At 37.5% G+C, this 17522-nt stretch overlaps 1 protein-coding gene across 1 annotated transcript in view; it reads left to right on the forward strand.

Moving 5' to 3' along the window:
- The window catches only part of FCHSD2 (FCH and double SH3 domains 2), a 244638-nt gene that overhangs the window by 90039 nt on the left and 137077 nt on the right, over nucleotides 1-17522 (forward strand). Inside the window, exons 4-5 of the mRNA XM_005893521.2 lie at nucleotides 43-119; nucleotides 12383-12527. Coding sequence (XP_005893583.2) covers nucleotides 43-119; nucleotides 12383-12527 — 222 coding nt within the window. The remainder of the gene's footprint in view (nucleotides 1-42; nucleotides 120-12382; nucleotides 12528-17522) is intronic.

The raw sequence follows: 17522 nt of genomic DNA on the forward strand, positions 1-17522 counted from the left end.
ATTTTATAATTTAATTTATATTACATTTGTATTTTTTAACAGGGTATCCAGAAGTTGGCTAGTCAGTATCTGAAGAGAGATTGGCCCGGAATAAAAGCTGATGATCGGAATGATTACAGGTAACTTAATCAGTATTCTTGCCCATTTTCTTTAAAACTTGTTTCACACAGAGCCATGTCACATATATATAATATAAAGACTCCAGGATTTTAAAAAATTTCTTCCTTTCTTTTGCTGTGTTTTTAGACATAATGTCAAAATTATTAAACAGTGTTAATGTTATACAACTTATATAATCTATATGCAGTAGATCATTTTCATGTATCTTAAGTCTAGATTATGTTCTGTTAAATTGATGGACACTCTCATAAAGAATTTAAAGTAGATGACAATGGAACACAACTTGTTTCCTCAGTGACCTATAGATGAAACACACTCTTATAGCAATAATGAAACAGGATAATGATGTTCTATCATGATCTTGATTCTTTACTTCTGAAACAAATTCTACATTTGAAAAGATAGAATTGTGTGAGCCTAGGGAAAAAGAGTTTGTGTGTGTGTGTGTGTGTATACTTTATACACACCCAGGGTATCCAGAAATTGACTAGTCAATATCCACATACAAATTTTAAAGAAGGTAGGTAACAATGGAATATAAATTGTGTCATCATACAGACGTTTTATAGCTGATTAACAATTTTGTGACAGTTTCAGGTGAACAGTGAAGGAACTCAGCCATACATATACATGTATCCATTCTCTCCCAAACCCTGCTCTCATCCACATTGCCACATAACATTGAGTAGAATTTCATGTGCTATACAGTGGGTCCTTGTTGGTTATCCATTATAAATATAGCAGTGTGTACATGTTCATCCCACACTCCCTAACTATCCCCAGAAACTGATTTGTTCTCTAAGTCTGTGAGTCTCTGTTTTTAAGTAAGTTCATTTGTATCATTTCTTTTTCGATTCCAGGTGTACAGATATCATATGATATTTTTTCTTCTCTGTCTGACTTAGTTCACTCAGTATGACAATCTCTAGGTCCATTTGTGTTGCTGCAAATGGCATTATTTCATTCTTTTTAATGACTGAATCAGATTCCATTGTATATATGTACCACGTCTTCTTTATCTATTCTTCTATTGATAGATATTCAGGTTGCTTCCATGTCTTGACTAATGTAAAGAGTACTACAGTGAACATTGGGGTGCATGTATCCATCATTCTGACTGGTATGAGGTGATACCTCATTGTAGTTTTGATTTGCATTTCTCTAATAATTAGCAGTGTTGAACATATTTTCATGTGCCTCTTGGCCATCTGTATGTTTCCTTCAGAGAGATGTTTACTTACATCTTCTGCCCATTTGTTGATAGGATTGTTTGCTTTAATGCTGTTAAACCTCATGAGCTCTTTGTAAATTTTGGAGACTAATCCCTTGTTGGTCACATCATTTGCAAATATTTTCTCCAAATCCATACAGATATCTTTAAAGTATTTATAATTTTGTTTAGACTTGGATGTCTTTTTTTGCAGTTAATTTGGAAGTATTTATTAGGTTTTGTACTCAAGACTGTCCTTAGTGTTGAGGGAAACTATGTCAAAGACAGGGTTTCAGAGTTTGCAGTCTGGTTGAAGTTACGACTAATTATTACTCATGAAGCAATAGCAGAGAATCCAGGGTAATTAAGAACTCAGTATTGAAATGTGTGGTTTGGAATCTGAATATTTATCAGGTTACTGGATCATAAGATAATTTCTTAACAGAGCTAGAAAACTGAAGAATATACAAGAAACCTTAACAGTATTGCTGATGTAAGTAAAGCCTGACCTAGAAAGAGGTTGCTTGCTAAACAGTAGAGAAGAACTCCAACTTATAGATAGGTTATATTCCAAGTTTGTTTGAAATTCAGGATGTGGGCTGCCAAAGAAATAAGGCTAAGGTTATGCCCCCAGGCTAACTTATACAACCTAACTTTTAAAAGTATGGTAAGCCACTGGAAAAGGGAATGGCAAACCACTTCAGTATTCTTGCTTTGAGAACTTCAGGAATACTATGAAAAGGCAAAAAGATAGGACACTGAAAGATGAACTCCCCAGGTCAGTAGGTGCCCAATACGCTACTGGAGGTCAGTGGAGAAATAACTCCAGAAAGAATGAAGGGATGGAGCCAAAGCAAAAAGAATACCCAGCGGTGGATGTGACTGGTGACAGAAGCAAGGTCCGATGCTGTAAAGAGCAATATTGCATAGGAACCTGGAATGTCAGGTCCATGAATCAAGGCAAATTAGAAGTGGTCAAGCAGGAGATGGCAAGAGTGATGGTCGACATTTTAGGAATCAGTGAACTAAAATGGACTGGAATGGGTGAATTTAACTCAGATGACCATTATATCTACTACTGTTGGCAAGAATCCCTTAGAAGAAATGGAGTAGCCATCATAGTCAATGAAAGAGTCCAAAATGTAATACTTGGATGCAATCTCAAAAATGACAGAATGATCCCTGTTCGTTTCCAAGGCAAACCATTCAAAATTGTAGTAATCCAAGTCTGCCCCAACCAGTAATGCTGAAGAAGCTGAAGTTGAACGGTTCTATGAAGACATACAAGATCTTCTAGAACACCAAAAAAGATGTCCTTTTCATTAAAGGGGACTGGAATGCAAAAGTAGGAAGTCAGAAACACCTGGAATAACAGGCAAATTTGGCCTTGGAGTACAGAATGAAGCAGGGCAAAAGCTAATAGAGTTTTGCCGAGAGAATGCACTGATCATAGCAAACACGTTCTTCCGATAACATAAGAGAAGACTCTATACGTTGACATCACCAGATGGTCAATACCGAAATCAGATTGATTATTTTCTTTGCAGCCAGATGGAGAAGCTCTATATAGTCAGCAAAAACAAGATTCCCTGGAGAAGGGAATGGCTACCCATTCCGGTATTCTGGCCTGGAGAATTCCATGGACAGAGGAGCCTGGAGGGCTACAGTCCATGGGGTTGCTAAGGGTTGGACACGACTGAGCGACTTCACTTTCACTTTCCACTTTCATGCATTGGAGAAGGAAATGGCAACCCACTCCAGTGTTCTTGCCTGGAGAATCCCAGGGACGGGGGAGCCTGGTGGGCTGCTGTCTTTGGGGTGGCACAGAGTCAGACATGACTGAAGCTACTTAGCAGCAGCAGCAGCAGCATTCTGCCTTCCTCTGCAAAACCTCACCTCCTAATACCATTATCACCTTTGAGGAACAGGATTTCCACATATGAATTCTGGGGGAACACAGACATTCAGACCATAGCAGGTCTTTTCTATGTAAATATTCCTTGGAGTTCCCTCAGCTCTCTAGTGACTATTTTAAGTAATCTTATCTATTTTCCTGTCTTTAAATATTGCCTATAAACTAGTAATGATCTGTGTTTTTATGAACTCTGCAGCTTGGGAACAGACCTCATTTTCTCTTAGGAATGTTAAGTAGCTGCTTCTCTGCTTTCACAGTTTCATTTGCCACAGTACCACCAACCATATATATGTCTTTGTAAAACAGGCCTACTCTCACCCCTTACTTGAAAATTTTCTATTGTTTCTCCCTTCTAATAGTATGAAATTTTTTAAAAATTATGATATCCAAAGCCACAAGGAATCTTGACCCCAAATTACCCTTCTTTCCTCCTTTCTGGCCATTCTCTTTGTTTCGTGCTTGGTTCCCCAGCTCTTGGGAGCGTTAAGCTGCAGCTGTATTGTAGTTCTTACTACACCTCGACTGGACTAAGTATCAGTCATTCCCTGCTTTTACTTCTGTTATCTAGGATGAGGGTAGTCTCCCTATGTACTACCAAGACCAACAATACGTGGACACTTATTTATTAAGCACCATACTTTTTCCTTGTATCAGTCACTATATAAGTTAATCTTAGATTATGAATTTAACTTGCCAGCGTTTTCTAGAGTCTTCTTGATGTGTGATGTTGTTTTCCAAGTCAAGAAAGATCTGTGATTTTGTTTGTTAGTTTTTACTTAAAAAGAGTAATAATGGTTTCATGTGCAGTTTTAAGAAATAAGACAAAGAGCGCTCTTACGATCTTCACTCAGTTTCCCCGGTGGCATTATCTTGCATAACTGTAATACAGCATCACAATTAAGACATCAATATTGATACAATCCACCAGTCTAATTCAGAATTCACCAGTTTTACATGCACTCGTTTGTGTGTATGTAGGTGTATGCATATTAAGTTCTGTGGTGTTTTATCACATATGTAGGTTTATGTGACCACTGCTGCAGTCAAATAAATTTGTTGGTTTGTTTCCTAATAAAAATTTTTCCTGATAAGGTTTGATCTGTTTTCCAGTGCATTAGTTATATGAGAAATAGTTTACAGCATGATTTTAGGTGGTATATGATCAGTTTTGTTTTTTTTTTTTAAATTTTTTTGCCACATCATGCAGTATGTAAAATCTTAGTTCCCCATAGGAATCAAAGCCATGCGTCCTACTTTGGGAGTGTGGGATCTTTTTTTTCCCATTATTTTTTTTTATTTGAATTGAAGGATAATTGCTTTACAATATTGTGATCTTTTTTTTTTTTTGCCATATATCAACATGAATTGGCCACAGGTATACATGTGTCCCCCCATCCTGAATCCCCCTCCCACCTCCATCCCCACCCTATCCTTCTGGATTGTCCCAGAGCACTGACTTCGGGTGCCCTGCTTCATGCACTGAACTTGCACTGGTCATCTGTTTTACATATGCTGATGTACATGTTTCAGTGCTATTCTCTCAAATCATCCCATCTTTGCCTTCTCCCACTGAGTCCAAAAGTCTGTTCTTTACATCTGTGTCGCCTTTGCTGCCCTGCATGTAGGATCATCAGTCCTGTCTTTCTAAATTCCATATATATGCATTAATATACAGTATTTATCTTTCTCTTTCTGACTTACTTCAGTCTGTAACAGAGGGAGTATGGAGTCTTAACCACTGGACCAGTGAGGAATCCTAGATCGATATTTTTGGATTCTACTAATTATAACTTAATTATTATGGCAAGTTTTATTTTTTAATTATAGTAGAATATGAATTGTAAGATACATATATCTTAATTTAAGAGGTCAGTCATTTTAACAAAAAAGATAACAATGGTATAGGAGATATGAGGCACAAACTATGTAAGATATACATGAAGAACTTAGGATACCCTTTTTATTAGAGTGAAGACACTTTTTTTTTTACTTTTTATTTTATTTTTGGTTGCGTTGGGTCTTCATTGATTCGCACGGGCTTTCTCTCATTGCAGCATGCAGGACCTACTCTTCGTTGTGGTGCGCAGGTTTCTCGTTGCAGTGGCTTCTCTTGTTGCGGAGCACAGGCTTTAGGTGCATGGCCTTCAGTAGTTGTGTCTTGCAGGCTTAGTTTCTGTGTAGTATGTGGAATCTTTCCAGACCAGGGATTGAACCCATATCCCCTGCATCGGCAGTTGGATTCCTATCCATTGCCCCACCAGGGAAGTCCAAGACTCTTTTAAAAAATTCTTTAATAGTATTGCTGGGACCAGGAGCAATCTTATGTCAACAGAATCGCAGAGGTTTGGAAGCCAGACAGATCCTGGGTTTGAATGTGGTCTCTATCATTCCCTCCTCTCCTTCCTCCCATAAATATATATTGAGTGAGTGCCTGCTGTGCCAGACCCTGTTCTGTGTGCTGAGGATACCAGAGTGAATAAGACAAAGCTTCTGCTTTGTAAAAGTAAAGATAAAATCAGAGTGTCTTCACTCTAATAAAGGGGTATCCTAAGTTCTTCATGTATATCTTACACAGTTTGTGCCTTATATCTCCTGTGCCATTGTTATCTTTTTTTGTTAAAATGACTCAACTTTTAAATTAAAAATATATATCTTACAATTCATATTCTATTCTAATTGAAAAATAAAAGCCTTCATTCTAATGAAAGACAAGACAATAAGCATATGAGTAATTAAACATTATGTCACTCTATGATAAATATAGTAAGCATAGTAAGAAGAACACACAGTACTGAGAAGTGCTGGGCACTGCAGTGGCTATACTGTGTAGACCATAGACTTTAGGAAGATAAGAGCAGAATCAGAGAGAGGTCATTTAGGTTATTATAGTAATCCAAGTATGGGATAATGGTGGCTAAAACCAGGGTAGTAGCAGTGGATAGACAGAGATAGACAGTAATCCATTTCCTTTATATTTAAAAAATCTAGTGAACAGTATTTCTTGGTGGATCAGATGTGGAATATGAAGGGAAAAAAAGAATCAGTGATAACTCTAGTGGTTTGGGCTTGAACACCTAGAAGTTTTGAGTAGCTGTCAATGAGGTGAAATAGATTAATCGAATATTTTAGGGAAATCAAGAATTTGGTTTCAGACATTAAGTTTTAAGATACTTACTAAATATCCAAGTCAGATATGTTAAACAGGCAACTGAGTGGTTACAGAAGATGTCTGAATTAAAAATTCAGAAATAGTCAGCATATTGACAGTATTTAAAGCCATGACACTGCATGAGCTTATCTAAGAGACTGTGTGGTTATGGGAGAGTAGAAGTTGTAGGAGAGAAGAAGCTGACTGTGTGGACACTCCAGCATTTACAGGGCAAAGACATCGAAAGGAACCAGCAAAGGAGACTAATCTGTGCCTAGTGAGATAAAAGTAGACCAAGAGAGAGTAATAATCTGGAAGCCAAGTGAAGAAAACATTTTAAGGAGGATAAATTAGATCAGTACTGCTGATAGGCTGAATAATAGGCCTAAACTTGAATTGACTATTTGGATTAGCCCACGGGGAGATCTTTGATGACTTTGACAAGTGATTTCAGAATGGTGAATGTTAAAGCCTTATTTGAATTGAATCAGGAGTGACTAGGAAGAGAAACAGAAGCAGTAATTTCAGGCATTTCTTTCGAGGAGTTTTGCTGTTAAAGGGAACAGACATTGGGGTGATAGCTAGAGAGAAATGGAAGGGTTGATGGAAGATTTATGTATTTATTTATTTTTAAGATGGAAGATATTATATGTATGATCCAGTAGAAAGGAAAAAGTTGATATTGTAGGAAAAAGCACAATTGCTGGATTGCTATTCTTGAGTTCAGTTTAGTTCATTCAGTCGTCTCTGACTCTTTGCGATGCCATGAACCACAGCATGCCAGGTCTCCCTTCCCATCACCAACCCCCAGAGTTTACTCAAACTCATGTCCATTGAGTCGGTGCTGCAATCCAACCATCTCATCTTCTGTCATCCCTTCTCCTCCTGCCATCCATATTTCCCAGCATCAGTGTCTTTTCAAATGAGTCAGTTTTTCGCATAAGGTGGCCAAAGTATTGGAGTTTCAGCTTCAGCATCAGTCTTTCCAATGAATATTCAGGACTAATTTCTTTAAGGATGGACTGGTTGGATCTCTTTGCAGTCCAAGGGACTCTGAAGAGTCTCCAACACCACAGTTCAAAAGCATCAATTCTTTGATGCTCAGCTTTCTTTATCGTCCAACTCTCACATCCATACATGACTACTGGAAAAACCATAGCTTTGACTAGATGGACCTTTGTTGGCAGAGTAATGTCTCTGCTTTTTAATATACTGTCTAGGTTGGTCATAACTTTCCTTCCAAGGAGTAAGCGTCTTTTACTTCCATGGCTGTAGTCACCATCTGCGGTAATTTTGGAGCCCAAAAAAATAAAGTCTGTCACATTTTCCATTGCTTCCCCATCTATTTGCCATGAACTGATGGGACCGGATGCCATGATCTTAGTTTTCTGAATGTTGAGCTTAAGCCAACTTTTTCACTCTCTGCTTTCACTTTCATCAAGAGGCTCTTGAGTTCTTCTTCACTTTCTTCCATAAGGGTGGTGTCATCTGCATATCTGAGGTTATTGATATTTCTCCTGGCAATCTTGATTCCAGCTTGTGCTTCTTCCAGCCCACCATTTCTCATGATGTACTTTGCATGTAAGTTAAATAAGCAAAACAATATACAGTCTTGACGTACTCCTTTTCCTAATTGGAACCAGTCTGTTGTTTCATGTCCAGTTCTAACTGTTACTTCCTGACCTGCATACAGATTTCTCAGGAGGCAGGTCAGGTTGTGTGATATTCCCATCTCTTTCAGAATTTTCCATAGTTTATTGTGATCCACAGTCAAAAGCTTTGGCATAGTCAATAAAGCAGAAATAGATGTTTTTTTGGAACTCTCTTGCTTTTTCCATGATCCAGTGGATGTTGGCAATTTGATCTCAGGTTTCTCTGCCTTTTCTAAAACCAGCTTGAACATCTGGAAGTTCACAGTTCATGTACTGTGGAAGTCTGGCTTGGAGAATTTTGAGCATTACTTTACTAACATGTGAGATGAGTGCAATTGTGCGGTAGTTTGAGCATTCTTGGATTACCTGGTGGGCTCAGACAGTAAAGCGTCTGCCCACAACACAGAGACCTGGGTTTGATCCCCGAGTTGGGAAGATCCCCTGGAGAAGGAAATGGCAACCCACTCCAGTACTCTTGCCTAGAAAATTCCATGGATCAAGGAGCCTGGTGGGCTACAGTCCATGGAATCGCAAAGAGTCGGACACGACTGAGCGACTTCACTTTGACTTTGAGCATTCTTTGGCATAGCCTTTCTTAGGGACTGGAATGAAAACTGACATTTTCCAGTGCTGTGGCCACTGCTGACTTTTCCAAATTTACTGGCATACCGAGTGCAGCACTCTCACAGCATCATCTTTTAGGATTTGAAATAGCTCAACTGGAATTCCATCACCTCCACTAGCTTTGTTTGTAGTGATACTTCCTAAGGCCCACTTGACTTCATATTCTAGGATGTCTGGCTCCAGGTGAGTGATCACACCATCGTGGTTATCTGGGTCGTGAAGATCGTTTTTGTACAGTTCTTCTGTGTATTCTGGCCACCTCTTAGTATCTTCTGCTTCTGTTAGGTCCATACCATTTCTGTCCTTTATTGAGCCCATCTTTGCATGAAATGTTTCCTCGGTATCTCTAATTTTCTTGAAGAGATCTCTAGTCTTTCCCATTCTATAGTTTTCCTCTATTTCTTTGCACTGATCACTGAGGAAGGCTTTCTTATGTCTCCTTGCTATTTTTTGGAACTCTGCATTCAAATGGGTTTATCTTTCCTTTTCTCCTTTGCTTTTTTCTTCTCTTCTTTTCACAGCTATTTGTAAGGCCTCCTCAGACAGAGGTTGTATAATGTACAGATGTGAAAAATTGGCCTTCAGAACATAAGTAATTTTTGGAGTAAAAAGAAGGAAAACACAGTATATGGGTGCAAAAGCAGGGAGAAAGGTAGATGTAGAGGGAGCATGTGGACGTTGTCTTCATGCTTCATTATCAGCTGAAAAGTGTGGTCATATTAGAGGTTTGAGATGAGAGGAAAATGTAGGAAATAATTATCTATAAGAGTAAGCAAATAAGTAAATTAGGGGAATATAGTAGGATTGCTGGGTAACACGGGCTTCCCTGATAGCTCAGTTGGTAAAGAATCCACCTGCAGTGTGGGAGACCCCAGTTCGATTCCTAGGTTGGGAAGATCCCTTGGAGAAGGGTAACACTAAGGTTTATTTGCAATTTAAACTGAGAATAGGTAGCATGATTATTTTCTCCAGCAGTGTTCTGTTGCACAGACATTGGTATGGTGTAAACAGAATTTTGGATTTAAACAAGTTTGGAATTTGTACATTATAATGATGGAAAGAGAGTGAGGCAGAGGTAACTAGGGTGTACATTAGAGAGTGATAATATTGGAAATCTAGTCTGGATAAAGAGAGCCGTAACTGGAGATTATGAGAAGGGAGTAAAAGACAGTGGAAAGGAGGCAGGTGAAATGGTTTGTGGGCTCTGATTGGGTTGAGTAATTGTTGAAGTGAGAATCCTAAAGGGAGTGAGGAGAAGCAAGAGGTGTTGGTCAGAGATTAGATGATTAAATTGGTATTAGAGTAGAGGGGTAGTTATTGATAATGGCAAAGTCTAGGTTATGACCATGAGAGTACTAGTTCCTGGTGAATAGCCACAGAAAAATTTCTCAGCTTCTTCAAGCCTTACTTTTTCTCCTCTGCAGAATGGGGATAATGCCTATCTTACAAAGTTGTCCTAAGGATTAAATGATGTAGTACATGTAAAATACACGCCATAGTGCCTAGCATGTGATAGGTTCTTAAGAGAATGTCCTTGCTTTCTTTTATAATTTTGAGTCTTTTTTCCTTAACTGAGCAGAATAGTAAAATACTGTAAATGCTTGATACCTTTCCTTATGTTTCAAAATTTTATATATGAAGCCTAGTGAAATGAAACTTTTAGGAACTCACTCTACAACCCATTATTATTTTTTCAATTGAAATGAAAAACACCACTGTCATTGGAACTACGACTATTATATTAAGAAGAAGTATTTCTACAAGGTACTTCTGTAGTATTTCTTCTACAGTTCTGTGACTGTTACTACTTATTCATTTAAAAGAATCTGTATGGCAAGAATTTTCACATCGTTTGTATTTAATTGTTATAATAGCCCTTTGAGGTGCATAGTGCTGATATTTTTATTATTTTTCCATTTGCCAGTAGAGGAAATCAAAGTGTAGTGAGATGTGTTACAGAAGATTTTATTGGTTAAACCAGAACTGGAACCCAGATCTTCTCACTAACTGGTAACCGAATTTCAGGCAATTCATGGTGTTCCATTGTTGAAAATATTTGCCTGCTATTTATTTGTTTGCTAATCTCTAAAGATCTCTTTTTCAACTCTATAATGAAAGGATTTTTCTTTTTATTTTACAGTCCTTATGATTTATACATTCATCCATCCATTCATTGTTTTCATTCAATACATACTTATTATAACCTTTCTAATTATTAGGCCATGTGCTAGGCCATAGAAATACAATTGTGAGAAAGACATACACCCCTGCCTTCAGGAAATTTTTTCCATAGTGAGACAGACAAACGTTAACAATTACATATAGATACTTATAATTGAAGGAAAAGTGCTAGCACCATGTGAACCATGTGAATAGTGAGGGGTTTGATTGCGTCTGTGTACTGGTTTGGTGGTGATCATGAGACTTCCCTGTAAGTGTCAGTCACTCAGTCGTGTCCGACTCTTTGTCACCCCATGGCCTGAAACCCACCAGGCTCCTCTGTCCATGGAATTTTCCAGCAAGAATACTGGAGTGGGTTGCCATTCCCTTCTCCAGGGAGACTTCCCTGAGGAAGTTCCATTTAAGCTGAGATTTGAAGGATGAGCAGCAGTCAGTTAGATGGAGAGGTAAAAGGAAGAAGGGGCAAGCATGGATGAAGGAATTCTTTCTTCCCTATTCCCCTCATCTCCTAAGATTTCTCTTCTTGCGTCTAGTGGATTTCCTACTACAGCACATGGTCCTCTATATTGCTGTAGTAGGAAATCCATAGACGCAAGAAGAGAAATCTTAGGAGATGAATATTATATCATTGCAGTATCTCTTTTTAGCAAACTATAACTCATTGTTATAAGTTATAAAATATGTTTATAACTAGTATAGGATCATGTTGGGACTAAGGCATTTAGGAAAGCAGAAGAGAAGGTTTGAAAAGGAAATTGACTACGGAAAGCAAAGGATGAATAATTCTTTGACATTATCAAAAGATTGATGAGAGCACATTTATCAAGCAAAGGTGATGGAACTTGGTTGGAATGACTCCAAGCTGCAATGAGATGCTGGCTAAGTGTTATTACAACAGAGAAACAGATGTAGAGCAATAATACCATAGACTTCTTTTGTCTAACAAATAGACTTCTCAAGAACACAAGCAATTGTTCATGATTTTTTTTTTCCAGTCACATCCATTTATGTAAGAGAGCAATATAATATAGTTGAAAGAAAAGGTACTTTAGAGGTATTTGTCTGTATCTCAGTACTGCCACATTCTTGTGTAAGCTAGGGTGATCTTCTAAATCTGAGCCTCAGTTACCTCATCTCTAAAATCAGGAAAATACCTTAATGGAATAATGAAATTTGGTATTCATAATGACAGTCCTGAAACAGTGAAAGGCCTGAAAAGTCTGAATTATTCACTAATTTTTTATAGTGTTAGCTTTGTCTAGAATTGTAATCCTTGTATCACTTTACTCCAGTATCAAGAATAGCTAATGAATCAAAACAGCCCATTGTCAGGCTATAGAGAAATAGAGCGTATTCCATGTTTCTACTTGTTATGTATGCTAAAAACATTACTACCTATGAACCAATATAAATACACTTTAAACTATAAAGAAAGTATTAATTCTGTTTGTCGGTGCTAGCCAGAGAGCAAAAGGTTAGGCAACTTATTCTTCCTTTTCTCTGCCTAATACTTTTCTGTTCTTTGAATTTAGGAGCATGTATCCTGTTTGGAAATCTTTTCTCGAGGGAACAATGCAGGTAGCCCAGTCTCGGATCAATATATGTGAAAACTATAAAAACTTCATTTCTGAGCCTGCAAGGACAGTGAGAAGCCTAAAAGAACAGCAGCTAAAACGGGTATTGTTTCTATTTGTTCTTTTCCTTTAATATCTCATTACTACATTTATAATCTGCAAGATTATGTTCAATTGCATTTTACACTTTGAGTTTTTCTCTATGGTCCAAATGTTTCTGATTTTAACATAGATTGTCTGATTTCAACATGTTCCCTCTGGCTACTGTATTTTATTAATTGACAAAGGTGAGTGTGATTTGAATCTGAAAGCTCAGTAAACATTTCTTAGAAATAGCACTTTTCAATTTAACTCAAGGAAGAAGACCTACTTAGGTTGGTGTATGTTAAAACAATTACAATGTTATTAATCCCACTAAGTCTTGAGAAAATCTTAGTTTCAGTTTGATCCATTTTGCATAATTTAAAGGAAATTGACACATCTTGACCATATATAGCGAAAAGTGAAAGTGAAGTGAAGTTATTACCAAATTTGGGTTACTCTAAGGTTTAATTATATGGACTACATAAAAGTTTTTAAATGATTATACAGAATTTTAAAATTCATAGAATAGTATGATTTTTATTAAAAGCTTGTGATTGAAAGTAGGTAATTGAATTATATCCTCTTAGGAAATAGTTATAAAATTAGAGATTATCATGATGCCTATAATGGAAGTATTAATACTTTAAAAATTATTAAAGTAATTATTTAAAGAAATAATATTTCACAAGCCATTGTTTTGATTCTAATTGTCCTTTGGATTTTCACTAATTTTTACAAACAAAAACTAAATAAACTAATCTTCCATGTTTGCCAAAGATGATTTTAGTAGCACAAAATCAATGTTATTAATAAATATATCTCTTTCAAGCATTTACATAGTATCAATGGGTTTTAACATATTTCTATAATAATGCCTCTGCTCAAAATTCTCTTTCAAAACGGTACATGACCACTGACCAAACAAAGCTTTCGATTGGAAGAAAAAATGTTTTGTGTGTGTGTGTGTATCCGTCAGCGCACACAGAGAGAGAGTGGGAGACAGAGGTAGAGAACTGATCCAACTCCCTCCTAACTGGGAGGAAATATGATGTTTCAAATAGCCAGTGCATTCACCAAATCTAATTGAATTATTGGAAGTTCTGCATTTCTTAATATCAGAATATTTTGAAAGAGTTAACCAATTTGTGCTCTTCTATGATCTGAATTTCACTTAACATACCTGGGCAAAGAATGTTTAATGAGGTTTGACAAGTCCACTTATCTGTGAATTAACTTATATTATAGCCAGTAATAATGGTGTTTATGTTTTATCTAAGCAGTTGTTGAACACTAAATATATTTTGAGCATTCGAGGAGGGAATGGCAACCCACTCCAGTATTCTTGCCTGGAGAATACCACGGACAGAGGAGCCTGGCAGGCTCTTCATAGGTCACAAAGAGTTGAACAACAACTGAAGCGAGTTACACACACACCATATATTGAGCATACCTATCAGGACTCTGAAATTGCAGATGACAGAAACTTACTTCAAACTGACTTTAAACCAAGAAGAGAATGTATAAAAATTTCAGCATGGATGGAATCCAGACAGGAGTGGATCCAGGACCTCAAATGATGGCATTAGAATTCATGTTTCTTCCCATCCATTAGCTCTACTTTCCCCAGTGGCTTCATTCTTCAGCAACTCTCCATGGCATAGCAACTCTCCCCACATTGTGCCGCCCCTAACTTGCCGGATTTACAAATATCAGAGCTAGCAAGTCCACATTTTCCACTTTCCCCAAAGTTCTAACAAAATTATCAGAATTGAGGCTCATTGACTTATCTTGAGTTACAGAGGTTACAGTCCTCATGCAAACTACATGGATTAAAAACGGGAAAAGATGATTCTCCAAACAAAAATTGAGATGGATTCCCAATGGAGCAAGAAAAGCAGCACATGGTCACAAATATTGACTTCTCCATTGTACTTCCCAAACTTTACAACAAATTGACTCCACATAGGATCAAAAATCATCTATTTTTCCTTCTGTACTCCAACCCTTTCTTCGTACTTTCTTTTTTCTTTAGCCTCCTTTTGGATTAATCTTGTATTTTTCTTTTTTCTTTTAGTGTGATGAGAACACTTAACATGAGATCTACCCTGTTAACAGATTTTTAAAGTGTACAATACAGTATTGTTATCTATAAGCACAATGTTGTGCAGACAATCTCTAAAACTTATTCATTTTGTATAACTGAATTTTTTTATGTTTGATTATTTTATGTATTTCATGTAAGTGGAATCATGCAGTATTTGTTCTTCTGTGACTGGCTTATTTCACTTGGCATAATGTCCTCTAGTTTCAACCATGTTGTTGCATGGATGCATGCATGGGATATCTTTCTTTTTTAAGGCTGAATAATATTCTACTGAATGTATATACCATATTTTTAAATACATTCATGCATTTATCCACATTTTGGTTATTTCCATATTTTGACTTTTGTGAATAGTGCTGCAGTAAACATGGGAATACTAATATTCTTTGAGATCCTGATTTCACTTCTTTTGGATAAATACCTAGAAGTTGGATTGCTGGATGATGTGTGGTAGTTGTAGTTTTAATTTTTTGAGGAATCACTATACTCTTTTCCATAAAGAGCTGCACCACTTTGCATTCTCACCAACAGTGCACAAGGGTTCCAATTTCCCCCCAACCTTGCCAATACTTGTTGTCATTTGTTTTTTTGGTAATAAGCATCCTAACAGGTATGAGGTGATATCTCATTGTGGTTTTGATTTGTAGTTTCCCTGGTGATTAATGACATTGAGCAATCTTACACATTTTATTATCAAAATTTCCTTCACTATTAGCTTTTTAATTTTATAATTTTGTTATTCTTTTAGTAATTACTTTAGAGATTGCAATGTGCTTTTTTGACGTACTGTAAATTACCATGAATTGATACTTTTACTGCTCTTCAAACTTTAAGTCTATTGTGAATTAGTATTTTGTCACCTCTTAAACAACGTAAAAATGTTTTAATAACATAATTCCATTTACCTCCCTGTTAGGACTTCTTTGCTATTAGACTTTTTGTCTCTGTCCATGTCTTTTGTACTTTTTCTGCACTTTCTTTATTAATGTGCTTTTCTGTGCACTTCAGTCTGAATTTTCAACTGTTATCTCCCAGTTGATTAACACTCTGTTCTGCTATTTATCTTTTTCTTTCTGTGTGTTTTTACAGATTGAAGTAGAGTTAATTTACAGTACTGTGTTATTTTCAGGTGTACAGTAAAGTGATTCAGTTTTATATATTTTTCAGATCATTTTCCAGTAAAAGTTATTTCAAGATATTAAATATAGGTCCCTATTGCTATACAGTAAATCCTTGTTACTTACCTGTTTTATTCGTAGTAGTTTGCATCTGTTCAGATCAGATCAGTTGCTCAGTCGTGTCCCACTCTTTGCGACCCCATGAATCGAAGCACGCCAGGCCTCCCTGTCCATCACCAACTCCTGGAGTTCACTCAGACTCACGTCCATCGAGTCAGTGATGCCATCCAGTCATCTCATCCTCTGTCGTCCCCTTCTCCTCCTGCCCCCAATCCCTCCCAGCATCATGGTCTTTTCCAATGAATCAACTCTTCACATGAGGTGGCCAAAGTACTGGAGTTTCAGCTTTAGCATCATTCCCTCCAAAGAAATCCCAGGGCTGATCTCCTTCAGAATGGACTGATTGGATCTCCTTGCACTCCAAGGGACTCCCAAGAGTCTTCTCCAACACCACAGTTTAAAAGCATCAATTCTTCGGTGCTCAGCCTTCTTCACAGTCCAACTCTCACATCCATACATGACCACAGGAAAAACCATAGCCTTGACTCGACGGACCTTTGTTGGCAAAGTAATGTCTCTGCTTTTGAATATGCTATCCAGGTTGGTCATAACTTTCCTTCCAAGGAGTAAGCGTCTTTTCATTTCATGGTTGCAGTGACCATCTGCAGTGATTTTGGGGCCCAGAAAAATAAAGTCTGACACTGTTTCCACTGTTTCCCCATCTATTTCCCATGAAGTGATGGGACCGGATGCCATGATCTTTGTTTTCTGAATGTTGAGCTTTAAGCCAACTTTTTCACTCTCCACTTTCACTTTCATCAAGAGACTTTTGAGTTCCTCTTCACTTTCTGCCGTAAGGGTGGTGTCATCTGCATATCTGAGGTTATTGATATTTCTCCCGGCAATCTTGATTCCAGCTTGTGTTTCGTCCAGTCCAGCGTTTCTCATGATGTACTCTGCATATAAGTTAAATAAACAGGGTGACAATATACAGCCTTGACGAACTCCTTTTCCTATTTGGAACCAGTCTGTTGTTCCATGTCCAATTCTAACTGTTGCTTACTGACCTGCATAAAATTTCTCAAGAGGCAGATCAGGTGTTCTGGTATTCCCATCTCTTTCAGAATTTTCCACAGTTTATTGTGATCCACACAGTCAAAGGCTTTGGCATAGTCAGTAAAGCAGAAATAGATGTTTTTCTGGAACTCTCTTGCTTTTTCCATGATCCAGCGGATGTTGGCAATTTGATCTCTGATTCCTCTGCCTTTTCTAAAACCAGCTTGAACATAAGAAAGTTCACAGTTCACATATTGCTGAAGCCTGGCTTGGAGAATTTTGAGCATGACTTTACTAGCATGTGAGATGAGTGCAATTGTGCAGTAGTTTGAGCATTCTTTGGCATTGCCTTTCTTTGGGATTGGAATGAAAACTGACCTTTTCCAGTCCTGTGGCCACTGCTGAGTTTTCCAAATTTGCTGGCATATTGAGTGCAGCACTTTCACAGCATCATCTTTCAGGATTTGGAATAGCTCAACTGGAATTCCATCACCTCCACTAGCTTTGTTCGTAGTGATGCTTTCTAAGGCCCACTTGACTTCACATTCCAGGATGTCTGGCTCTAGGTCAGTGATCACACCATCGTGATTATCTGGGTCGTGAAGATCGTTTTTGTACAGTTCTTCTGTGTATTCTGGCCACCTCTTAGTATCTTCTGCTTCTGTTAGGTCCATAC

Source organism: Bos mutus, chromosome 15 (genome assembly GCF_027580195.1).
Source record: "Bos mutus isolate GX-2022 chromosome 15, NWIPB_WYAK_1.1, whole genome shotgun sequence".
Classification (NCBI taxonomy): Eukaryota; Metazoa; Chordata; class Mammalia; order Artiodactyla; family Bovidae; genus Bos; species Bos mutus.